Raw genomic sequence first — 26719 nt, 5'->3', positions numbered from 1 at the left:
CTGCCCTTGAGCTCTTTAATGATCTTCAGTTTTCTCTGGCATATCCAGACTACATGTGTTAGAATACTCAGGCCTTTTGTTGGCACTCGACTTTTTTCTCTCAGTCGTCGTAAAGGCAGCTTAGATCCCTGCGAGTAAACAGTACCTCATTGTCGGCTTCGTTGGAAGAAAAAAAAAAAAGTGCGGCTACTGTTTATTATATGCCATAAAGCATGTGGTGTGTCTCTCGGTCTCAGTGGTGTGGTGTGTCTCAGAGAGAGTAAGAGAGGGGAGAAAAGAGAAGGGAAAGCTAAGAGTGAGATCATGTTTTTATCATCATTCACATGTAGGGGGGGGGGGGAGCTATCTGCGTCTGGCTTAGTGGAGCATATGACATCATTGTTTTCATTTAATTTCCTTGCGTCTCTCCGTCCTCACGATTTGCCTCAAACTAAAAATGGAAGGAAAAAAAAATTCTTACACTATTAGTGTACGTCAATCACTAAGTGATGGAGAGATAAGTGAAGACTCCGGGATCAGAGGATGAACGATTTGCGATGACGCGGGAATTCCCCTATGATTAGAGCGATCGCAGGAGATTTAGACCGAAAGTGATTTGCAGATCAGTGCTTATGAGATATGACTCAGCACAGTGAGAACAGGGGGATGAGTGTATGTGTGTGTGTGTGTGTGTGTGTGTGTGTGATGTAGCCTTCGGTTTTCAAGATCAGGATTTCCCCACGGGATCAACTAATCCCCTGAACCTTTGGACACCAGAGAGCGGATGCTTTATGGGGCTTAAGCATGAGGACAGAAAGCTTCTTTCCACTGAGGAACATCTCAAAACACCTTTATTTCATCTTTCTCTCCTCCTTGGGCTTTCTCATGACCTCTGAACTTATCCTGCCAGGTGTGTGGTCATGTGACCTCCCCCACACCTGTGGTTTTTTAACATTGCTGTCGGGGCTTAGTGGGCAAATGAGTACTGTATCAGCAAATTCTAAAGTGGAAAGTGTGTGTGTGTGTGTGTGTGTTTCCTGTAACTGCGAATGACGGGAGACCTTATGATCTCTCTCAGCATGCCTCTATCCTGCTCTTTACAGTTTAACATCCAGATCTTGCATACGCTGCACACGGTTACTACACACAAATATAAACACTCCACACAGACCTTTTTAGTCTCTTCTGTGTGTGCTTTTCACTCCAAATTCCCCATTACTCCACATTCTTCCTTTTTTTTTTTTTTTTTTTTTCTTGGATCTGCTACACTCCTCTGGCTGTGACTTCATCACACTTTCCCGCACTCTTTCAGCTCGTCAGCTCTCCGTCGTTCTCGCTCTTTCTCTCTCGCGGCGTCATGTGTTTGTTTTGTTTTCTCCAAGAGGTAGATGATTGCTTCACGAAGAAAAACACGGTTTGGACGACTCACTGATTGGGAACTGGATTTACTGACTGTTCTCTGAAAACAAATGATATCATATCCAGGTGTTTTTATAATTCGCCTTTCCCACTCATGAAGGTCATGATCTGCAGCGCCTGATTCTTTTTTATTATTGTTATTTCTCAAAACACATTCAAATTGAAAGGAGAAAAAAAAGATCCTGTCTTTATTGCTTTTCCAAGATCGGACCTGGACATCTGTGACATTTACATTTTTTTCTTTTAATAAGGGACGTGACTGGGTTATCATACTTGCTTATTTAAGAGTCCATACAAAAACTGAAAAAAAGTAGTGGTTTGTGTGTGTGTGTGTGTGTGTAGGTGTGTATTCCTGTTTCCCCTCCTCATGTTTATCCCAAAACAATCGCCCAACACTATATTGTTACATGCTCCCCACACCCAAGCACACACACGCAATCCTGCACAATACTAGACTCTTTCACTGCCCCCCTTTCATGTGCTAATATTATTTATATTTTCACACTAGAGGAAATAGAGTTTATACACTGGGTGAAAAGTGTTTCTTTGGGGGGAAATCCGCCATTGTGTGGAGCGTTTCCTTGAACGCAGGGCCCAAAAGAGCTCGGACACAAGCCGCCTCGACGAATGGGAAAATAATCAAACTATCAAGCGGCCGGACTTTTTGATGTGGCTGTTTGTTTGTATGAAGTCATGCTTGGCCGGGACATCCTCGCTGGATGCGACCTCCATGTTTGTGTGTGTTGTCAGGCTGCGGTGGCTGCAGCACTAAATACACGCTGCACACGCCCTAATCTGTCTCCGCGAGCAGTCCTAAAATTGTGTACGTGTGTGTTTGTGTGTGTTTGAGTGTGCTAAACGGAGGCAGACAGCAGATGCAAGGGTAAAGGCAGATGCGTTAGTGAAAGATGCCTCAGCATGTTGCCAGATTTCTCTTTAAGCCCTCGTATATTTATGATCTCGAAGTCTACAGGCGAAGCTGGATAGAGTTTCAAGTGTGGTTTTCTGTTTGTAGTGTTTAACTCATGGTTTTTAGTTATTTACGGTTTTTGCTTTTGTAGGAGGGGTTGGGTGAAAAGTGTTTTTTTTAAAGATTTTATTACAACAAACTGTGTTTTATTTAAAATAAAAATTAACACCCGACATTTAAGTTTAGTATTTAAATGTTTAAAAATGTAACTAAGTAGTAGTTGTAGATGTAGCAATTTGTTGATCAAAATGATTAATTAATTAGTTTATTTATTTCTATTAATAATATGAATTTAAAAAAGGGCCTTTTTACCACTCTATATAGGCACCTCAAGTCAAAAGCACTAAAACATCAATCCTAGTGTTGTGTAGGTTCCCCTGGTGTGCCGGGGCAGCTCTGACCCTTTGGGGCATGACTCCACAAGACGGTGTTGAATGATGTGGTCTCTGGCTCCAGGGCGTAACCGCTGGATCCTTGGGGTGCTGTGGGTTGCGCGGTGATGCCTCCATGAATAAGATTTGTTTGTCCGGTGCATTCCATGGATTCTCGGTCAGATTAAGATCTGGAGAATTCGCCTGCAGCAACATACAGCAAGCTGTGATGCACTGAGTGTTCTGATACATCACTTTTTTTGAAAAACTTTTTTTTCAGCGATTTGTGCTCAATTAACATTTCTGTGGGATCAGACCAGACAGGCTAGGCTTTGTTCCCCTTACGCAGGTATAAATGAGCCCTGGGTGCCCATAATCCTGTCACCAGTTTACTGGTATATAATTGTTAATCAGTGCTATCCAGTTCACCATGCGATTGTGTTAATGTTATTGATGATCAGTGTATATCGTATTAGAGTTAATACTAGCCCTCTCTGTAAGTTTATCTTGTACTTTATTTACTAAGGTATAACTCTACCTTTAATAAAACACTCATTCATAGTCGCAATATAATCTGAGAGGAAGCACTTACAGTACTCTATACCAAGTTCCCCGAAGAGTGTGCTTTCCTGTTGTTCTGTATCATTTTGTTTTGTTTTTATATGCCAAAAATAGTAAAAAAAAAAAAAAAAAACTGTAGGAATAATACTGTTTAACGTTTTTAGACTTGTGAATTAAAAGTTAACAAAAAATATTATGTGAAACATTATTTTTAGCATTATTTCATGTAGAACCATAAAACAAAGTGGGTATTTTAATTTGTAAGATGACCTTACAAATTGATAGCTTTTTTCTTTACACTTTACTAAATTTTATTTTTCACATACACAGTCATACACAGTACGATATGCAGTGAAATGCTTAAACACACACACATATTTACTGGGTATTTGTATTGATTAAGTGATGCTCATATTTTTATGGCATGAATGTATCAAGAATGTGTAACAAAGTTTTTTTATTAATGGTTTGATTCTGTGAAAACCCCCGAACTCTGGGGGGGGAAAGATCATATTTCTCGTCGAGCTGTGCAACGGACTATGTGGATATTTCTCACTGTGAGATTCTCACGGCTTCAGCATCGATTAAACCATTACAGCAGAAGCATTGTGTAGTGCTGATAAACTTACTGTGCTGTACTATTAGTTTTCATCACCACCTATTGAAAAGATGGATATTACAGATGAACTGACCAAAAGTACAAAAAAGGAGTTTTATTTATTTTATATAGTCATCTAGAATCACTGGCAGTCTGTACGCAGAGCTCTGACTTGATAACAGTAGATTATCCTCAATGCATCATTTATGTACTGCACTTTAATGCGCATGAATGGCAATCAAAAGAATTTTGTAAATATATAATTGTTTAACATTTTTATGCAACTTTTTTGCTCTTTACATTTTTTGCACAGGATCAGTATTATCTGTTACTTCAGCCTCTGATAATGATATTTTGCTAGTAGCGTTAGCTTTTTTTTTTTTTTAAGCCAATTTGATATAGCATTAGTCAGGCTAACTTGAATGCCTTTTCTCTTGTTCCCTGTCAGGCACCTCAACAATGAACATGCCTTGGACGACCGCAGTACAGCCCAGTGTCGGGTGCAGATGCAGGTCGTTCAGCAGTTGGAGATACAGGTAAGATACACACGTATGCACACACACACACTAACTGCATTATATTAAAGAAAAACATACATACAGTAGACATATGCGTATAACTTTTAAAAGTGTTCTACCTAATCTATTTTGCTGTACTTGGTATTACACAGAAATCCAATACTAATTGATTTACAACAGCAAAAAAAATTCTTAAATCTGATTGTCCATAAGGTGTTTTTTTATGCATAATAGCACCTCTCTGAAAAATAGTTTTAAATTTATATACATGCACTTGTGTTAATGCAATTCTGCCTCTATAGTAACAACCCATACACACATCAATTAAAATTAAAATCATGATCTGATATGGTGAAGCTTTCTGGAAGAAGTCAGTTATTTAACATTTATAGAATGATTTTCCAGTGTCAGCACTTTCTCACATCTTCAGTAACGTGACAAGCTGCTTTTTGGTCTTATTAATTCAAAAGCCAGGAAACTAATCACTTACAGCTGGACGAGAGGCTGGTGACATACTGACCGTTTCTAGCTGTTTCTTACTGTATGTTATTCAAAACTTAGTGTAACTGTGTATTATAAATTTATACAAAATAATATAGAACTATAGACTAATTATGCTAAGGGATTTATTTTTTATCCTTCAACAGCATGTCTCTTTGTGTTTAATTCCTTATATTGCTTTCAAACCCCCCCAAAAAAATAAAAAGCTTCCTCCAGGTCAAAGCGAGTGCTGAAACGCATCCGTCAGTCAAATGTTCCGCACACATCAAACTGGTGAGATGTTATCCCATGTCTGTGTGTGTGATCAGACTGGATGTTGATGCTGTCTGGAGAGTGTGTAGTGACGCTTAACGATAGCCCATACTGACACACCCTTAGGTCGAATTAGGAAAACCCAGAGGCTACCAGAAACATAGCCTGGGAAAGAAACACACACACACACACACACACACACACACACTCATACACACATGCAGCTGCAGACTGTAATGCACAGTGACATGAATGAGGTAAGCTGTCAGAGCATGGAGAGGGTCCTTTTTTCTTTCTTAAAGAGTAGTGAGATAACCCAGTTGATGGGTTACACATTAGAACTTTTTTTTTTTTGTTAATTAGCACCTTACTTCATCCTACTGTATGTATTTCTATACTTTTTTTATGCTGGTGTTCACTGCTAAACTATAATCAGGCTTCCAGGTTCATACTGAGGTAAAAAGTACTCTGGTGTTTATCTCCATCTTGTTCCAAGGTTGATCGCTGCTTTATTACACACAGATCAGCTAATGGGCAAATAAACAGGCCTGAGCTAGCAGAACGAAAACAGAGTGGAAAATAGAGAGAGGAAAATTATCCTTAAATAAGGGTTTTACAGCAGCGACCTTTCCTTCAGCTGAAAGAGCCTGTACACGGCACTGTTTGGAATTTCCAAATCGGATTAAGCCGCTTGTTTCAGTCATGACTGCAGTGGTACGTACTGTATATTGGAAATATGGAATTAGTTTTTCTTCATTTAAAAGATTGTTTTGTCACTTAGAATCATAATGTCAGGTCCAGAGGTCTGAGCGCATTACCAGGAACTGGGTTTATTTAAACAGTTATGGAAATCATAGCAGGCATTACAAAGGATTACATCATACAATATAATGCTGTTATAAACCAAACAGTAAATCCTGCAGAACAGTTACAGTGCAGTCTCCAGGAAATGTGAAAAATATTCATGTTGTCATACGGTTTATTGTATATCGATGAGCCGTAACATTGAAAATATTAGCACCCAGGTTTTAGGGTTCTGATGAAGTGCTGTAGTGTCTGGCACCAGGATGTTGGCACTGGATCCTTTGGGTGCTGTGGGTTGCGGGGTGGGGCCTCCATGGATTAGATTTGGTTCTTCATGGGTGTGCTTGATCAGTTTGAGATCTGGGAAATTTGGGGACCAGCCTTTCTATCCTGGACAACATTATCTTTTATATCTGGAATCAGATAGGACAGGCTACCCTTTGGTTCCTACGGACATGGGTGAGACTCGGGTATCCATGATCCCGTCACCAGTTTGCTAGTATATAGTTTATTAATGTTATTCAGTTTACCTGGCCGGGGTGTTAGCGTTGTGGCTGATTGGCTCCATGCTAACGGACCAGTAATGTATTTTATTATTATTATTTATCTATTTATCTGTGATTTATGAAAAATTTTAGGTACATTAAAAAAGCAAGTTTTCAAAAATAAGGTACTGTTACCATTGTCGTAAAGTTATTGACTTTAATATTCAAATGTGTTTTAATACAAAAAAATCTGTTCATCCATACATTAAGTTCTGTACCAGTAAGAATTACACATAACCTGCTGATTTACATTCAATTACTGTATACATAATTATGTTCGAATTCTACAAGATACGTATGTGCAAATTACAACATATGTTTTTTTTTTTGGTACAAATTTTTTTTTAATAAAAAGGAAAAACCACATTGTTTAGTCATTTATAGTTGTTTCGGAAACCTTTTAGCACTTATCAACCGTTATTTTAATCAGAATGTTTTTTTTTTCTTTGTTTATAATTTCCTTGTGTGTTTACTGAGGTGAGCTGATGCTGAAGACTCTTCAAAAATCTTAAATACAGTATTAATCAAATTGTCTCAACAGGAAAAAAAAACGCTCTCAAAAATGATGATCATATCAACAATGACACACATTTGCTCAACATGTTTATGTAAGATGTTTCTATAGAAGAGTGTAAAGGCATGAGCACCTGGACGTAGTGTTCATCAGCATCATATACAGTACAGATGAGTTGAGCTGCAGGGCATGAGAGAGAGAGACCATGCAGGAGGAGTAGGTTTTTAGGGTGTTTTATTCTAAGCGTGAATAACTGGATTCATGATTACACCTGCAAGAAGAAATCCAGATTCCCTCGTCCTCGCTGTCTGCTCTGTCTCTGTCTCTCTCTCACCTTTTCACTCGTACTCTCGTTTCTTGTTGCCACTCATCTCTCCTTAGGCAATATAGAAAGTAGATTGATGATGGGGCCCAATTTCCTGACAGCTCATGCTCCAAAATATATAAAACATGCTATAAATTCAGTATATATTTAGAAATACAATATAGCCATACGGATCAGGTCATATGTGACCAGCTTATCAAGTCTGGTATTAGGTCGTACAGGTTAGTTTTGCGCTATGGCCAATAGAGTGCAGTAAGTAAAATATATCAGCGTTTCAATTTTGCCAAAAAAATAAAATAAATCAACAACAGAAATAAGAAAGTTTTAATCTTTAAACATTGTTTGAAAGCACTTTAATAAACACTAAGCTAGAAAAGATGGTTACTTAAGGTTAAAGCTGAAAATATACATAACCCATACACAAATCACCAAAAATGTTTATTAATATCTGATTCAATGTGACAGGGTCACATAAATCTCTCAAAATGCACAAGAGGCATTTTTTAAACCTGAGAAATACAGTAGAATGACATGATCCAAATAAAAATCATATTCATACACAAAAAAAAAACAAAGCAGGGGAGGATGATATTGTATTATTTTTTTATTACTGTATAATTGATATATAAATACAGTGTATATATATATATATATATATATATATATGTTGTGTACACACAAGTTGAATACACTGAGAACTTTAATACATTAATAAATTAATAAATTGTGTGTGTGTGTGTGTGTGTGTGTGTGTGTGTGTGTGTGTGTATGTGTGTGTGTGTGTTGGTTGCTTGCAGCTGGCCAAGGAGAGCGAGCGACTTCAGGCCATGATGACCCACCTGCACATGCGTCCATCAGAGCCAAAGCCCTTCAACCAACCGGTACGTGCGTGACCTTTAACCTCTGCATCATCGGCTGCATCCTGTTTTAGGACCGTTTGAAGTTGTGTCCATGTCCATAAATAAAATAAAAAAATACATTAGGTATTAACACAATTGCTGAATATGGTCCAACAAGTCAGTCTCAGTGTAATGTAGAGTCTAGTGTATGTGCAAAGTAAAAACAGTGCCCTCTGTTGGCATCTCCAGGTACTGCTCTTTTCCTTCTTTGCTTTCTGCAACCTTTGAAGGCTTGCACTAGTTTCTAGAGAGCCAAGGAAAAAAAAAAGACCTGGCCTGTCTGTTGAATGTTACGGTATGCAACACGAAGGCTTAAATGTTTACCGATTATCTAAGTACACATGTTTTCTTGAGTCATTAATCGTGTGTCTAAACAAGCGTCTCAAATGCAGTTTAAACACAGGCTCGGTGTTAGGCTCTACATACACCAAGTAATCACTTACAGCTGGACTAGTCTGTGCTCCTGCACAAATGAAATGACTTGCGGATCTGTGTGCCGTCTGTGTGTGTGTGTGTGTGTGTGTTTGCGTATGAGAGAGAGAGAGAGAGTAATGTATCGTACCTTCACTTAATACAAAGCTCTGCATAATTTTTTTTCTGTCCTCCAAGCCCAGCTCGCAGTGATTAGGTGTCTAATGAATATTTCATGCCGAGATTGATGAGGAGTCTTATTAAAATATGAAGATGTTGAAATTAATTGACAATTAGAACTGGAGTGTCTTAATTTGGAATAGGGATATAAAAAGCGGGACAGAGGGGCGGAAAAATAGGCGGCGTCTCCTGTTCTGTTTGGAGACAAATCCACGCAATGGGGTCCCATCAAAAACTGTAATGGGATGCCAAGTCGGGACGGGATCACCGCCGAGAGAAGGCGCGCTAGCGAAGAGGAGGAGCTCGGGAGTCGTCCCTCAGCAGGACGTCATTCTCAGTCCCGCCTGTACAGCGGGCATTATGGCAAGCTGGCACAGCGCCAGTGTTAATTAAGTACCTGTTAAACAATTTTGCCCCTCTAATTACTGGAGATGGGCCAGGTTGGTTTGGTGAGGAGAGGAGGTGAGGAGAGGCAAAAAAAAAAGGGGATGGGGGTGGGAAAGAGGGATGGTGCGGTTTAATTCGCCATATTAGCTTCAAACCTATTGCTGCTACACCTCCTGCCCCTCCTTTCTCCGTTATTGCACGTGCTTGTGATAATTTTAATTAGAGGCAAACAAGCAGCCCTGGAAAAGCCTCGCTTCATCTCCCAGCGCTCCTCCGCACGCCCGCCATAGCTAATTGGGCAACGCTAGCGAGGGCGGCTAACCTCAGCCACGTGCTGTTTGTTGCCAGATTGTGTTCCTCCTCCCTTTTGTATTGCTTTGTTTTTGTTCCTTTTGCATCACTCTAATTGTGCGCCACTAAGGAGCTTTGGTGCATTCGCCCACGTGTCAAAGATGCACAAGGGGATTTAAAAAAAAAAAATCCCATCTTAGCAGATCGTCTTATAATGGAGCCCGCGTGCCAACTGGCCCTGGCGTGACTGGCGTGGGTCTCGGCTCTCAGCATGGGAGCGATAGCGAATTTACGGCGATTGTATTTCCCTGCGCTGTAATGAGAAGGCGGAAGATTATTGTACAGCACGGCGTGTAAGAATCAAAGCTGCAGTGAAACGGGATAGCATGATCCTGTAAAGACGTGTTTGAACTTCTAAAAAACAATTTTGTGGTCGACTGAGGAGCTTTGTGGTGAGAGGAAGGATTCAAATTTACGCAATTGATCCAGCCTCTATTTTATTTCATCACTTACCAATTCTTGACCACAGTAAATCTTACACTTTTTTTTTTTTTTTACTTTTACTTTCAACCCAATTATTAGCAAGACAAAATAATATTCATGGCAATAGCCTTATAAATCTCTTTTCTCTCAGTCATAAAAAAGAAGGTTTATTGCACTTTTTTGAGAGAATTTTTGCCAGCAAAATGTCCGAATGACTTAAAATAAATCTCCGAAATATCATGTTAGAGATTACTTTATTGTTCGTTAGTCAGTTATTTTTCAAAACGAAAAAAGTTACATTTTATGCATAATAATGGGAAAAAGAAAAATTATTGGATAATTTTAGATTATTATTTTTTATTTTTATTATTATCATTAAAAAATGATTCAGTTGCAAAAACAATAACTCATGTTTATAATTCTGGAAAAGCTGATTTAGATGTTGATAAAAGTTTATTTGGACCTTGACAGGATAAAAGCGCTTAATTCATTACTCTATCTCTCTCTCTCTCTCTCTCTCTCTCTCTCTCTCTTTCACTCTGTAGCTGAACTTGGCGTCGAGCGCCTCTCTGTTGAAGCGGGACAGCGATCCATTCCCCGAGGGTTTACCTCACCCTCCCACTTCGGCAGCAGCTCCCATCACCCCCCTGAGGCAGGGCCCGTCCGTCATCAGCTCCTCCAGCCTACACGGTGTTGGTCCCATCCGCCGGCGCAATTCCGACAAATACTGCACCCCCATTGCATCTGGTCAGCACGCGCACTGTACACACTTTCACACACACACACTGTACTTGTACACATTGACCACAGAATTACAATACAGACCTGTTTACGTGTGTTAAAATGAGTTCTTAACTGTTGGTGTTTTGACAGAGCTCGCCCAGAATTGTGAATTCTACAAAAACGCTGACGTCAGACCTCCGTTCACGTACGCGTCTCTGATACGGCATGTAAGTCTGCTCGAACCTATATCGCCTATATAATCAGAGGCAATCCATCCAACTATTTCACACTCACGCATTTTGTGTTTAGGTGTATCATAACTATAAAAAGTGACCCACTTTTTATGCTTTTGCTATATTGTAACTAGTGTAAAAAAGACTTCTACAGAAAAAATAGTAAAGCGAGATTGTGAGAGTGATAGATTATGATATTTGCACTCTGCGTCTGAGTTCTGAGTCTGTGAGTGAAAGAAAGAGAAGTGTGTGTGTGTGTGTGTGTGTGTGTTCATAACTGTGGATTTATGATCATTTCCAAAGCACAGCGTCAGCCATGCTGAAACATACACCTCCAGTTCTAACACAGTGACTGCAGATGGCTCATCAGCTAATGCGTCTCTAATAGCAGACATTTCAATCACTTTCAATCTCTCTCTCGCTCTCTCTCTCTCTCTCTCGCTCTCTCTCTCTCTTTAGGCTATTCTTGAATCCCCTGAGCGACAGTTGACTCTCAATGAGATCTACAACTGGTTTACACGAATGTTCGCCTATTTCAGGAGAAATACAGCAACCTGGAAGGTGAGACATAAAATCATTATAAGCACCATAAAATAAGCAGATTTCTTTCTTTAAAAAAACAAAAAAAACAACTTTTTTTTCCATTCTGTATAAGACAGCCTGATGTTTGCTCGCATTAGATATAGATGTAGTTTAATTACCTGCCAATGTTAAAAAAACACTTAAATGAGTGTAGTTTATTTGTCTGATTTATCCATTGAGTCATGTTTCATATGGTCATTTTATTGAGTAAGCGTCCTGCCTGTAAGCCCGGCTGCTTCCCCCACCTAGCAACACGGCTAAACCGCAGACGCACTGAGTCAGCCCCATTGTTCTGCCTGATGCAAACAGTAGTAAATTCTGCCCCGTGTGCCAAGGGCCACATTCTGATAACATGCAGCCATAATTAATGATGCCAACTCTGTTCCCGGCCAGCCAGGGCACGACCCCGCCTGCTTTCTTTTCCGTTCTGTCTATCCCGCTCTTTTGTGTTGCCCCGATCCGCCGTCCCTATTGTCTCCCGCGTGACTGTCGGAGAGAAAGCAGGCCAATGTTCCGCCTGGTGTTTGGTAGAGAAGAAAAAATGTATTCAGGGACTTTTTTTTATTATTTTTTTTATTTGCTTGTCATTTCCGCCTTCTGTAACAGTTAGTCCCCAGATCGTAAGCCGATACTACTTGACTAAAAACAGGGGGTTTTCTTTGTAAAACTATAGAAAGGACTTTTGTTTTAAAACTGCATAAGGACATTTATAACGATGAGATATACTGTAGCTTCAGCTTACTTGTGAATTTTTTACCTTTTGTTATAAATTTATGTGAATTTAAATCAAATACACCAATCAAACTGTCCAATGTTTAAATAATAATAATTACAAAAAAAATCAAGACATTTGAAGAAGAATAAAATTAAATCTTGGGGAAATCCTTACAGGTGCTATGTAGATCCCTAGATTTCCTCAAGTGCTTCCCGGTCACACGGGGCTTCAGGTAGAACACACTTTTAAAATGTGAAGAATCTCTTAACTATCTAAGGAACCCTTGAGGACTTGTTGGAAGTCTAAACTCGTTTTTTTTCTGTCCTCATTGGAAGTAAAGCCATATTTCATTTAGTTAAAGTTTCATTTCATGGATGTTTTAGGAAAAGCTGTGTGTGTGTGTGTGTGTGTGTGTGTGTGTGTGTGTGTGTGTGTTTCATTAGGATAATTTCATTTTTCACCGAGGGCCTACATGTCACTGCTTAATGTCAGCCTTCTGTTCGCTTCTCTCAAGCGCAAACTGAAAGCGAGAAATACCAGATAACTTAAAAAAATATATTTTTTTTATCTTTAATGGACAAGGAAAAAAGCACATTTTACTGGTTCTCATTAAGCACCAGTTAGGAGTCACTGACAGACCTTAAAGTTTAAAAGCATAAACAGTTTTGAATGCTGGTTTCCTTTTACTGTATGTGTATTCATGAGACGAGGACTCGTGCTTTGTCACTTTTAACTGTGTCTCCACACACACACACACACACACACACACACAAACAGAGCTTTGTTTTATCACGCCGCGGGCACGTCGCTCGCTTATCAGTTGGTTTAATTCGGCCCGCTGATTAGCGTCCGCGCAGCTCTGCTCCACCGTGTCGCTCTATCGCAGCCCTGCATCTCTCCCCAGGAGCCTGGCACTCCTCTGGGCACTACAGCTAGCACGTCTTGTCTACACAGATCCCTGCTTTGTGTGTGCGTGTGTGTGTTTGATGTCGAATAACACGCTTTAAATCACATGTGATTCGGTTACTACACAGACAGGACAGACCTGATAGTAAAAAAGAACAGAAACTACATCTCACTTCATCTCTCTCTGTCACTTCTCTTCTCTTTAGTGACTTTCACTGCATTCCACCGTATTGCTTTTTTCGATGAAATGGCATCAAATTGCAAACCTCAAAACATTTTAAGGCCACTTTAAGGTTGTAGCTTCGTTGCAGATGCTTTCTGTACAAAGAAAAAAAAAGGAGCTTGGAAACGAAAAAAGGGTAAAAAAAAAAAAAGAAAAGAAAAGAAAAAAGAGCAACGGCGTACCCTTAGAGAGGTCAGAGATGGAGTGATGATGAGAAGCAAAAGAGAAGACAGGTGGCTGGAATATATATCTGTAACGTCTCATTTCACTTTTATGAAATTTAACAATTAATAGACGCAGTTCCTCGTGCTCTCATCTGCCACTGTCTTCCTCCCATTTTCTTCCTCTTTTGTAATATATCCACACAATCCCTCTCTCTCTCCTTCTCCTTCTCTCGTCGGTCGTTTAGCCACGGTATTAAATATAGAAATGGGGCTCTATGTTCTGCAGCGCGGTTAATGACCATTCATATTTCATGGAAAGAGCAGGGGGAAGTCATTGATCAGTCACAGGCTGTCCCTTAGGTGTAAAGATGAACCTTGCCTAGAACCATGATTCGCATCAATAAATCTTCCCGCTCTTCTTCGCAGCACACACTCTTGTCGTGCGTTTGCAGACGACTGTTTGATCTCAGGTCAAGTGTTTCTTGTTACACTTCAAATCTAAACAGTAAATCTTTTTTTTTTTCACCATCAGAGCGGGGGAAAAAAAACTCTCTGAAGTATAAAGCTCTAGGAGCCACTTAATTGTAAACACGTCTATTTATTTAGGCTTGGTGCGTCTGGTTTTCGCATTCAAGCGTAAATTAAATGTCTGTCGCACTAAAGATGCACTACTTAGCCTCCTTGTGTCTTCTCTAAGCTGTTCAGAATTTAAACCCATTAAGGTTCCCTGTATCCTGGAGTGTTTAATTGATGGGAAGCGTTTAGCCGTACATCGGCATTATCCTGACCAGTGTTGAGACCAGTTGTGAAATGGTTAATATGGCCAGAGGAAGACGAATCGCCAACCCTGATGAGATGCTAAAATGGCGCCTGGCACGGCGGTTTCCTTTGTGCGGGCACCGCCACTCGAGTAGGCGAGACCCGTTTGACACCCACGTCACGAGTTCCATCTTTTCTAATATCGCTGCCCCTCTCCAGAGCATCTACGCCGTCATCCCTCTCACACGCCACGCGCACACACCCAGCCAGCAAAGCATTTTGTTTATGTCTGCCGAGGCTGACCCCCTTTAAATTGCCGCTAATGTTTTAACTGGGAGAATTAGTCTTTCATCACGGATGGGAATGCAAATAAAATTGGCGAGGTGGCAGGCTGAAATTGGGGTCATACTAATTTGCAAAACTAAGCATCATCGCTCCTGCGCCGGGAAATTTATTCAAAGGAGGGAGGCCTCGTCTGATTATGGCACTTGTAATTACGGTTAGGAGTGATTCCGGCATCAGCAGTCCCTCCCTCATGGGCTGCGGAAGGGGGGGAAAAAAGGAGCGTGTCAGAAAAAATACACAGGATTTAATTATACACGAATTAAAATTGGTAATGAAATTGGGCATGAACAAACTACAAATAGCAGATGAAAAGGAAGGGGCTTCCCTCGGGGGTGTTATTCTGGATAGTGGCTGATTAGTGAAATTTAAAAAAAAAAAAAAAAAAGTGATGGGGGTTTGCTGCTGGGGGAAGAAAGGCGCATCTTTTTTTCCCCTTAAATTTAGCATTTGGAGACAGGGAGTTTTGCTTCTTCTTCTTTTCTTCTTCTTTTCCTCCTACTGGTGTGACGGAGTGCTACCCCGGTGTCACTACTACTTGGTGGAATATGCACTTAATTGGTGCTGTGCGTGTGTGTAGTGGTGGTGAAAGGCGTAATCGTCTGCGCATCTGTGTGTGTGTGTGTGTGTGTGTGTGTGTGTGCGTATGCAGGGAGGAATATGAGATGAGGAGATAAACTCACATCCACACATCCCTCATTGAACTGGCCTTTTTTTATGCTTATCATCACAAGCAGGCTTTTAATTAGAAAGCAGGTATACGATTTATGCCGTTATTAAAGACTGTTTAGAGGAAGCAGTACAGTAATTGCATTTCAAGCAATACCATGTGACCAACTCTTATTGTGCCCTCGTTTTTCTCTCTTCCTTTCCTTCTCTCCCTACAGTATTACAGTATCTCTGTTTCTCGCTACAGAAACTCTCGCTTCTCTTTTCCTCATATTTGCTATAAATGTGTGAAGTATGAACTTGTTACTCTTTCTAAAGTCTCTAGTTCTACTTTTTATCTCAAATACCTCCTAGGAGAATTGGTAAAAATATATAAATAAATAATAATAATAATAATAATAATAATCATTTTTCTCTTTACCCAGAATGCTGTGCGCCATAACCTGAGCCTCCACAAATGCTTTGTGCGAGTGGAGAACGTCAAGGGTGCTGTTTGGACTGTGGACGAAGTGGAATACCAAAAGAGGAGACCACCAAAGATGACCGGGTAGGTCGTCGCCGCTGTTGAAGCTGTTTTACAGATTCAGTGTTTTCCTCCCTTCAAGCGAAGGCGTAAAGATCTCCTTACATCCATATTCATGAAATATAAAAACAAACAACTCCTTCGTGTCATATAATTAGACGATTCAACAGATTGCACTCGGATCAAATGTATTGCTGTTCAGGGTGCCAATATTTACAGTTTAACCCTAGTATTATTATTCGTTTTTTGTTTTTTTATCATGATGGCTCATTTCAACTTTTTTTTTCTCAAAGGTGTGGGGTACAAGAATGACTGATTAATAGAATTTTAAGTAGACTGAATGAAAAAAAAATTAGCTTACTCGCAGCGCGCTCTCGCATCAAGCTCATAGACACTAGCCAATAATCACAGGCGTCTGTGAATTTGGCGCACGTTTGTCGGTGTTTATTATGCCACCCTGTAACACTGCATGAGTAGCAGTTTGAAAAAGATGCGGTTGGCGTCGATTTGAATAAATATCTATAAAAAATATCACCTGGAAGAATAGCCAATCAAATGAAAGGAAATACAGAGGCTTGTAAGCCAATGTAAAAAAAAAAAAAAAAAACTTGGTCTAATTAATTGTTTTAAAAATGGAGGTGATGACAGATTTTGCATGCACACTTCTATTTAACTACTAGTATTTGAATAGTGTTGGGTTTAACACATTCGAGTACTTGGATTATTTTTTTGATGTAACGAGTAATCTAATATGTTAGGTTCGTTATTCAGACAGTTTATGTAATCTGTAAACCAGACAGCAGTCATTATGTTAGTGTGTGTGTGTGTCTGTGTGTGTGTGTGTGTGAAAGTCATCCTACAAGCCCCGCTCCCAATAACCCGCTTCCCCTCTGTTATTCCTGCTTACCCCTATCTCACCTATGCGGTTTGACTCGCGGTGGGAAGCGGTGTTAGGCACCGTGAGCCGCTGCAAGTAACCGCCCGACGTTCTGCAAAGTTCTGCAAGGTCCGCGAGCTTCCGCGAGGAACGACGTGCAAAAAGATGGAAACATTATCACAGCGACAAAACCAAAAAAACGTTCACCGCGCAAAACCGCGTAGGTGACATAGGGGTATTAGTAGTTAACGGATTATAAATAATTATAAAGGTCTTGACTAAAACAACATGCATGAGGAATCACAAAGGAGTTTTCATTTACTGCAATGGAAAAGTACTCAAACTAGTTACTTTTATAAGAATGTAACGCTGTAATGTAACTGATTACTTTTTAATGACAGTAATTTTGTAATGTTATTAGTTACTTTACAAAGTAACGTCCTCCAACAGTGTATTTGAATCACATATGAGGGGCGCTCAAGTCAAACCAGGACTTTTTAATGAGTACAGACAGAAAAGTGATTTACAAAAGACTTTTTTTTTTATAAGACTCTTAGCCGTAGTAAAACATTTGAATGGTGCAAACATTTTAAAAGAAGGCGGTATATCCGTGAATGATGATCCCGGCCGAGGTGGCTCAGAGCCCACTGCAGACGTTCAAGTGAACATTCATCGAGTGAAACGTCTGATCCCTGAAAATCAACGGAGAATCACAATCATTCACGAGTACCACTTATAGGATCTCAGCTGGGAGTCATTGTCACATCCCATGTACAGTCCTGACATCACTCTGAGCCATTCTCACATGTTTGGGTCAGTAAAGGAGTTCCTGGGAGGCCAGCATTTCAGAAGTCCAGGCAGTCCAAATACTGTATGGCTCAGACTTACTGAGAGAACTTTCTACCTTGATGGTATCCAAGCACTAATGAAACACTGGGATAAGTGTATTAGTGTAGCAGGGGATTATATAGAGTCATAAAAGTAGTTTTTTTTACTCTTCTGTTATCTGCACAATCAAAAGTTTGACTTCGACATACCTTGTACTCAGTTTTGGGAGTAATTCCTTTTTTTCTTTTCTTTCTTACTACTATAATTTCTTATTCGATACACCGCTGCAGCTGCTTGCTTAAACCCACACCTTTTAACAACAAGCCGTTTATTCAGGAGATTTTGCTGATGGTTACATAAACACGAGAATTCATCAGCCGCACCCAGGTGCCAACACTCTGATCACATTTCTTAGATTTATTTAGAGTCGCAATCACGAAAACCGAGCCTTCAGGCGGAATGGACCAGCGCCAGCTCTCTGTGAATCCGATTCCAATGTCGGCAAGCGCATTCCTGTAACATCACTTAGCCTGTCCTTAGCTTTCTACACATTTTTTTCAATCTCTCCAGACTTGTAATAAGTGTAATAGGTTTAATAATTGGGATAAGTTGATGTGTCTGGAATTTTCTTTCCTAAGGTGCGGGTCTAAGGTGCAGCAATGCGGTAATCGTTATTGGCATGCGAGATTGCTTTAATAAGCTTCCCATCATCATGATTTTTCTTCAGAGTAAGCACAACGGTCCAGTTTGTGTTCACTGTGTGTGTGTATGTGTGTGTGTGTGTGTGTGGTTCCCTTCAGTGTCTTTAGCATTTAGTGCACAAGGCAAGCAGATGCACGGCAGAGAAGCACGCCTGCATACATTCGAGCAAACAGATGTTAGGTGCTTTCTCGAGACCTGACAGAGTGACGACGGCAAATTACTCAGTAGATTTCAGTCCTGTAGCACACATGATGTGTGCGTGTGTGTGTGCGTAGACACATCAAAGCAAATACATGCAAAGTGGCTCAGGTCACATGCATAACGCTGAGCTTTTGTGAGGTTCCTTTTTTTTTTACACCAGAATGATAACTCATCCTCTCTCTCTCTCTCTCTCTCTCTCTCTCTGTTTTCCAGAAGTCCCACTCTGGTGAAGAACATGATCTCTGGATTGGGCTTCGGCTCCTTGAACGCCAGCTACCAGGTGAGTGTGTGTACTGTAAGAGCGTGTGTCTGTTAGATATTGCTTCCTCCTTTCACACACACACACACACACACACACACACACACACACATGGCCGGATCGAGCGCACAAGGGCGCTGATATCAATTTCCTCCACTAATTAGCACATTCTCCCAAACCTCCTCTCGTGTCCTCCCCACACACACACACACACACACTCACACACACACTGAGTCGTGATTTATAGCATCAAGTATTTGTCAATTAAGGTCACAGCATAAAATTAGTGTCTGTCCTAGAAAATCCATTTGAAAGCCACGGTGTCATGCGGCTTATGTTATTTCAGTCGGCGCTCAGAAACCTCAGCACTGTGTGTGTTCATGTTCGTGTGTGTGTGTGTGTGTGTGTGATGTACTGAAGCTGTAAGGTTTCTCTGAGGCTCTCATGGGTTCCATCTGACCAAGTGAGTTCGGCTTGGTGTTTCTCATTATGTGTTTGTGTATGTGTGTGTGTTTCCCGCACTTCGAGTGAACAGAGATAGATTTTGGGCGGGGGGGGAAGGGGGGGTTTCAGGTCCCTGTGTGTGCTCAGTCGGGAAGTGTGTGTACGTGTTTTTGTGTGTGCGCCAGAGCATGTGTGTGTTCTGCTCACTCACTCTCTGTCAGGTCGGTACCCATCCATCTCCTCACAGGACAAGCGATGTCGGCGCCTGAAAAACAAACAGCCCATCTCATCACGGCCACACACACACACACACACACACACATAGTCCAGTTCGTCCCTCACTAACCACACAGGCCATCACTATGGAAATGGGACTGCTCATCCTGAAAAGAGCCACAGATAAACAAACCTTAAACAAAAGAGCTGCAAACATTTACGCAGCACTACGTTACCAAGTAAAATCCAGGTTTGAACATTTTTTTTCCTTGATTGGTTTTTTCCCCTTGTCTACGGAGGCTGAACCGAAAGTAATGCAAAAAAAGCAACTTTTTTTTTTTAATGAATTGACATACATTGTTCAAATTGGTAGGCTCTTTCTCTATACAAAGGCACCAATCAACATAATCTTCGTCACAAGCGATGCATTTTTTGACTCGAATCTTTTTTGTAAGTCCCCTTCGTCCCAGTTGATGGTGTTACATTGTGCTATACAGAATGCACAGTATATGTAGATGACATCATTATCAAGAGCAGTGTGCACGGATGGATGTAGAAGTTTAAAGACCATGCGATGGGAAAAGTTCTGAAGTGATGAAGACTGTGTTGAGTAGTACAGTTGAGTTGAGTGACTTTACCAAGATGTCAGTTCATGAAAAATTCACGCCCACTTTTGTATTACTTTCAGTACGACCCTTATAACATGATTTTGCTTTTTTTGATTTTTGGAACATGCGGTGTGTTTTAAGAAGAAAAAAAATGCTTAACACTGTGACCAGGTCGAGACCAGACTCGATTGATTTTGTTAGTAAAAACTCCCTGTGTGTTACAAAAGTTAGAAGTTGGGCAGCTGAAGACTGTGTTACCAGAATTGTAACACACCATAACGCGTCTATTTTAAAAAGTTAAAATAGTATAATGGAGTGTGCTGTTTCCTTATAAAGCATGTACAGCAGTTTGCAACATTGGATTATTAGGATTAGTACTGTATACCCATATGTTCCTTTTATAGGAGCTTGTTCAAGACAAAGAATATCAACACAGAAAAGTTTGGACAACCTTCTAACTTCATTTCTTTAACGTCTTTGCTGATTTTTATTTCTTTCTACATCGTAAAACAATGCTCAAGGTGTCCTAAATATGCAATAATCTCCTTTAAACAGTTGATATTGAGACGTTTCTGCTACTTATGATCTGTAAAGCCTTCATAACGGCTCTAATCTGGTTAGATTAATTGGTGATTTCTCAGGCTGATAACTCTAAATGAACTTTGTTACTTACTAATTACATAATTCCAGGTGTTTTTCACAGTTTTAATCTAGAATGTTGAAAATAAATCAATAAATAAAAAAAACCCCATAAATTAGGAGACATGTCCAAACTTTTGACTGATATTATTATTATTATTATTATTATTATTATTTATTTTATTTTAATTTTTTTTTTGAATAAAAAAAAATCTTTTAGCACATGTAAGGCGTAAACATACCTGGACCTAAAGCAATATAAAAAAACACAAAATGAATAAATAAATCTATAATAAATTTGTCATAAATTAGATTTTGAAATAAAGAAATATAGATATAAAACACAACGTAAAACCAAGTCGTATTAAAAAATAAATCTAATATTTATTTATTTCCACCCATATTTGAGTGGTGTAACATTTAGCACATATGCCATGTGTACATAAGAAACCCTCCAGCTTAACTAGCATATTTAAAGATGACAATGTGGCATCAATTTGACAGCAACTGTTAAGGCAAAAGGTTTTCAGTAAAACAAAAAAATACTTTGCGCAAGCTCTGTCATGCTGAGATAAAATATTTCAGGAATACAATGAGCATGTGAAATCGTAGCACATGTTTCCTTCCTGAGTTGGAGGAAATGGAGAACACTCGAGGCAAGCGGCAGGACTTCTGTCGTACATAATTCAGTAAGGGCAATGCGAACCAGCGGGTCAACTGCATGTTTCTCCTCAAAAAGATTTGTGCCTCAATGCTTTTGGGGAAACACACAGGACTCAGTGTTACATGCTGGAGCTGAGGAATTGTGTTCAAGGTTATGCTTTAAAGTGATAAAAAAAAAGACAAGCCATTATTATTATTTTAAGGAGTATTTTAATAACACTAACATGAGTCAAAAACTTTGAACTAACAAATCACACATAAAACATAAAATGCTTATGTCATGTGACTGCAGAAATGGACATAATTCCAGTACACGCCCAGATAACAAACCCTAGAGTCGGGTGGTGTGTGTCCTGTTGCAATAAGATCATTGCCCTCGATGAGTGTTCGTCTAGTTTTGCAGAGTTGGCGCGTCATCACATCATCAGCACATCAGTACAATATGAACCAACGGCACGTGCACCACACAAGCATTTTTACTGCATCTATTAAAAAAAAAAACAATCTCTCAGTTTTGTTATTTTGTTTAACTTTATTTTAATCAGGTCTGACACATGCAGTGAAACGGGACGCCTGTTATTCACCCTCTCTTTCTCGGCTCAGCGTTTTGGCAAGTCTTATCCATTTGGGTTGGCATGAAATGCATATAAAGTTTTCAGCTCGACGACTTCTGAAACCACTGCGCCTAATGGGAGACACTGACCAGAACTCCTTTCCTCTCGGCATTAAAATGTCAATATGTGTGTTTTTTTATCCTGCCAACCATTACTTTACACTTCCCTTCTCCTGTTAAACCCTTCTTTACCCTCGTTTCTAAAGCTAGGAACAAATCAATTTTATGTGCTAGTGAAAGAATTTAACACTTTATGAAATATATATATGAAATAAAAGAATAACATGTTGAATTCTTTCACTAGCACATAAAATATATTTGTTCAGGTAGAGGGTGTACACCTCATCAGTCCATGTATACACATACAGTATATATATATATGAATGTCATTAGTACCTGAGGGTTCAAACGATTTGAAAGAACGCATCACTGAGCGAAGCTTCTCTGTCGAGCCAAGCTGTTGTGTGTATCCTGTGTGGAAGCAAGGAGACCCCTAGTGGTGACATCGCTAAACCGGCCCTTGTGATGATCCAATCATTTATTCAGTTTGCTCAGTCTTAAAGCATTGCCCTGGCATTATACGAGCATTGAATTGAGTATTATGTTTCTGAAAAATCATCAGCTTTTTGTGCTTGCTGTTGAAAATGAAAATTACATTAAATACATTAACATGTGAGCAATAAGATTTCATCACAGGCTTCACACCAAACTGCAAAATAGTGTCGTAAATACTGGGTAAAACCTTTCAGCCCTTATTAAATGTTGCTGTAGAGTGATATAGTACTGTATTTAATGTAGATTTCTGCATTCCAACTTCTCCCCTCAAGTCAACATACTTTTTTTTTATTTCACTGTCCGTATTGTTCATTTAAATTAAAGTTAAATTAATTTAAAGTTAAAGTCTGATATAATACCTGAGTTGTGATAGAAATACAATGAAGAACACCAATTATTATTATTATTATTTTTATTATTATTATTATTATTATTATTATTATTATTATCATTAAGCCACTTAAGCACACAAACATCAAATTAAGGTCACATTAAATGGAAATTAAAAAGATGATAAAAGCGGTCATAAGAATCAATCATGTATAATAATAATAATAATAATTAATCCATTCATCTATTAATGTGTGTGTAGGGTCATGTGGCCTCAAGCTTATATCAGGGCACATGCACACATACACTTACACACCCAATCATGCTCTACACAAAATTTGAAAACAACAGTCAGCTTACACAAGAGTAAAACCCACCAAGCACAGGGAGAACATGCAATCTCCACACTGACCCGAAGCATCCTCCAACCGCGAGGCGACAGTACTTATTCCTAAGCTAACATTCTGTCTAAAAAGAAAAGGGAGGAGAAAACATGAAGAAAACAAGAATAGAACTTAACAAAAAAGAGTGAAATTGTGTGGTGCAAAATACAAAACTGAAATAAGATTAAATCATCAAAATGATCATAAAAACGTCAAGAAGAAAAGACATGATGCAGCCTAAAAGTCATTAGCTGTTTATTATCTGGAAACCATACTGTCTTTCTGATCTCAATTAGCAAATCCTTTTACATGGGCTACACTGAGCAAGCTCTGCGATGCACTATTACAGGTTACGCAGGAGTAATAACACACAGCGTCTGAAGATAATTTAGCATGGGGAAGTGTTCGGGCCTGTACAGAGCGTCCATCATAAAACAGGCCAGCTGTGTGCTCCTGTACTGCAAGTCACTACCTGATCACAGCGTGCCTCCACCTTCACTCAGCTTCAATACGCCTATAAATCCTCTCACTGCCTAGTCTGACCTGTGTGACCTCTCCTGGCCTGCTGGTCTAATTACACACACACACACACACACACTCACAGATGTGAAGCTGTAAGCATACACTGCGATATAATGTATCATGACTATGATGCATGATTAGACTACAAAGCAAATCACTGATTGGTTATATGTGTGTGTGTGTCTGCAGGCAGCACTAGCGGAGAGCAGTTTGAGCCTCCTGAACAGCCCCACGCTGCTGAGCAACAGCACAGGAGCCAGCCTTAACATGCTGCACGTGGGTCACGATGACGTGAGCAGCACCGTGGAACAGGTGAACAGCAACGGCAGCTGCAGCCCCGGACTGTCTCCACAACAATACGGGTAAGACAGGACGGGATCTTGCCAAAAATTTTTTTTTTTTACCACTTTATGAATTGTAGCAAATGTTTAAAAAAATTACTAGTGTTATTAAATTTGTGTGTGTGTGTGTGTGTGTGTGTGTTTTCGCTGCCTCAGACACCAGATCCACGTGAAGGAGGAACCCGCAGAGCTTGAGGAGGACAGCCGGCCCGTGTCCCTCATTGCATCTGTCACTCAGAACCTGAGCATGCCCAGTGACGATCGCGACATGGAGGAGGAGCTTCCCACCGAGGAGCTGGAATAAAGGTGGGCGGGGTATGCGGTCCCTGCCTTTCGTTCCTGCGCAAGGCGTAAAAATAACCACAAAAAGGAAAAACTAAGAGAGAAGATACGGAAACAACCCCAACATCAAGAAACCAAAACAGGGTGTACCCCTCATCAGTCCGTCATGCATTTTATAAATTTCTTTTTTTTTTTTTTAGCTCATAATTTTTTTATGTCTCTCTACTTTTCCTCATTTGATCTCTTCGCTAAAAAAAAACTTTTTCAAGTCCCAGAGACAAGTTCTAAGCCACTCATGTATTTGAGACCGGTTTGTACCCCGTGCCCCGAACAATCCGTGCCAGACTGACGGGCAAGTCAGCCACAAAGCGCCTCACTTCTACTCCTCCTGTCTTATCAGCTTTAGTTACCTTTTTTTCCATTTTTTTTTTCTGCCTGGCCTGAGAACTGCTTTGGAATAAGACTGCAGCTGCGGTTTACCTCGGGTATGACGTTCACGCATCCAACAAAGGAAAACATGAACTAAACCATATTGAATGAAACTTCTGGTTCTATCTGGGACTTTCCGGTTCTGTCAGGGGTATCATGCCCCTTTCCTGAACGACAAAAAAAATAAAACAGAAAAAAAAAGGGATCAAAACATGACCAGAGCAACTGACTCCCTCTGTCTTACCTTTTGACCTTTGACCTTACGATTTCTGAAATCCGTTGGAGAAAAAAAAAAGCGGGGTGGAGTTTTCCAGTCTTGGAGCAGTGTTAATTTTGTGATGACTATCCTGGCATCTGAACATCTGATGGCAAGAAACCAAACAGCTCTCTCTTTCTCGCTTTCTCTATGCTTTTGTTAGACCAGTTCAAGAAAACGAGACATGAAATTGTTTCCCCACCTCCAGAAAAATCAAAAAGGATCCAGGACCAAGTGGCGTGTCAGCGCTGGCAGCCGTGTTCAGAGACATGACGCTTTTGATTCACCGTGTGTGTGTGACGTAGCTTTTTAATGATCTTTTAAACATTGATTTCGCATTCGTTATTTCACAGTGAGCGACTTCTACAGGATCAGTCTCTCACATTGTGGTGTACTTTAGTTCCAGATCTCTAGGTTGATTTTTTATTTTTTTTTAAGTTGTTTAAATTTTTTATTTAATCAAAGAATTATTATCATTCCAAATGAGCTAGATTTTGGAGTGACTCATTAATAATTCCTGCTTTACCCAGAACACCCTGTTACCTACAGATTATTTAGAAGAGCACTTACTATCAATGTAGCGACAGAAACCAGGACCAGGAAGATGGGCTCGGTCAAAGCGAAGGTTAAATGTTCAGGTTCCCTGAAAGATCCCTACAGGCAATCTATATTTTTCTTAAGCGTTTATGATTTGATTTCGGAAATTCTTCTTGACGTTCAGCTTCGATACAAACCGTTGTTTTAAAGAGATGCTATTGCGGTCGCAGAATACCTCAACCCACAGGTTTCCCTCTCATCGCCAGGGGAATTCTTACTGTGGCCTAACTGTTTCAAAGATCCACAAATCATCTACAGTAGATATACGAGTGCTTACCGAAATGTCTGCTCAGCATGTGAGATATCATGCTTTAGCTTTTAACTTGGATAAACACATAAACGTCCATAGCAATTCCATGCCAAATTCTATGTTTCATTTCTTTATTATTATTTTTTTCTCCCCCTCCCAATTTATTTTCGTTACAGGTTACCAAAGAAATTTGTAGTAAACCAAATACCCTTCATTTTTAAATTTATACTTTTTCCCTCCTTCCTTTTAAAGAAAAACAATTATTCCTTAAATTATTATACTGTTATTTTATTATTATTATTATTATCATTAATATTATTATTATTTTTAAGTTGAATATTAAGTGATCTGTTAAAGACTAGTGCAGAACATTCCAAAAACCAAAGTGTGAGATGCAAAAGAGAATTTGGTGGTTTAAGAAGGAAAAACAAAAAAAAAAAAAAAAAAACAGTTTAAGTGTAGTGTGTAAAGTGAATGAGTTAATCCTATGGGGTGTAAGGCCAAAAAAAAGCAGCAGTATTGTCAAGCCTCTTTCAGTTCCTTAGATGATAAAGCACTTAACAAGGAAAAAAAAAACTTAAAAAAAAAAAAGCTCTACCCTCTCATGCTCAGGCAACGGCAAAGGTTTAAGAACACAACCTTCGAAAAAAACGCCTCAAGGTCTAAGAGATAAATACTTTTACAGACATAATGCACTTGAACGACAAATGCTCACTACACAAACACTCATTTTTCTTTCTTTTTTTTCCCAAATGTTTCACTTTATTCACATTGTGTTTGATTTTATTGACATTGTTCATTGAACCTGACCATTTCAAACATTTCAAGAGTTTCCATCTGAAGGATAACAGACAGGAAATAATTAGCTATCTGTTCA

The 26719-nt window shown here is 39.6% G+C and overlaps 1 protein-coding gene across 2 annotated transcripts in view; it reads left to right on the top strand.

The window, feature by feature from the left end:
- foxp4 (forkhead box P4) overlaps positions 1 to 24688 on the top strand; it is a 133524-nt gene extending 108836 nt beyond the window's left edge. The window contains exons 9-17 of one of the 2 annotated variants that reach the window (XM_053484131.1): positions 4347 to 4434; positions 8155 to 8238; positions 10554 to 10755; positions 10882 to 10958; positions 11424 to 11525; positions 15750 to 15871; positions 18669 to 18735; positions 23877 to 24049; positions 24185 to 24688. In XM_053484131.1, the coding sequence (XP_053340106.1) occupies positions 4347 to 4434; positions 8155 to 8238; positions 10554 to 10755; positions 10882 to 10958; positions 11424 to 11525; positions 15750 to 15871; positions 18669 to 18735; positions 23877 to 24049; positions 24185 to 24332 (1063 nt within the window). In that variant the 3' untranslated portion in view covers positions 24333 to 24688. The remainder of the gene's footprint in view (positions 1 to 4346; positions 4435 to 8154; positions 8239 to 10553; positions 10756 to 10881; positions 10959 to 11423; positions 11526 to 15749; positions 15872 to 18668; positions 18736 to 23876; positions 24050 to 24184) is intronic. The other variant, XM_053484130.1, reaches the window with a different exon arrangement.
- The last annotated feature ends 2031 nt before the right edge of the window (positions 24689 to 26719 follow it).

The sequence above is a fragment of the Clarias gariepinus genome, chromosome 23, assembly GCF_024256425.1.
Source record: "Clarias gariepinus isolate MV-2021 ecotype Netherlands chromosome 23, CGAR_prim_01v2, whole genome shotgun sequence".
NCBI classification, from domain to species: Eukaryota; Metazoa; Chordata; class Actinopteri; order Siluriformes; family Clariidae; genus Clarias; species Clarias gariepinus.
This window is presented reverse-complemented; position numbering and strand designations above follow the sequence as displayed.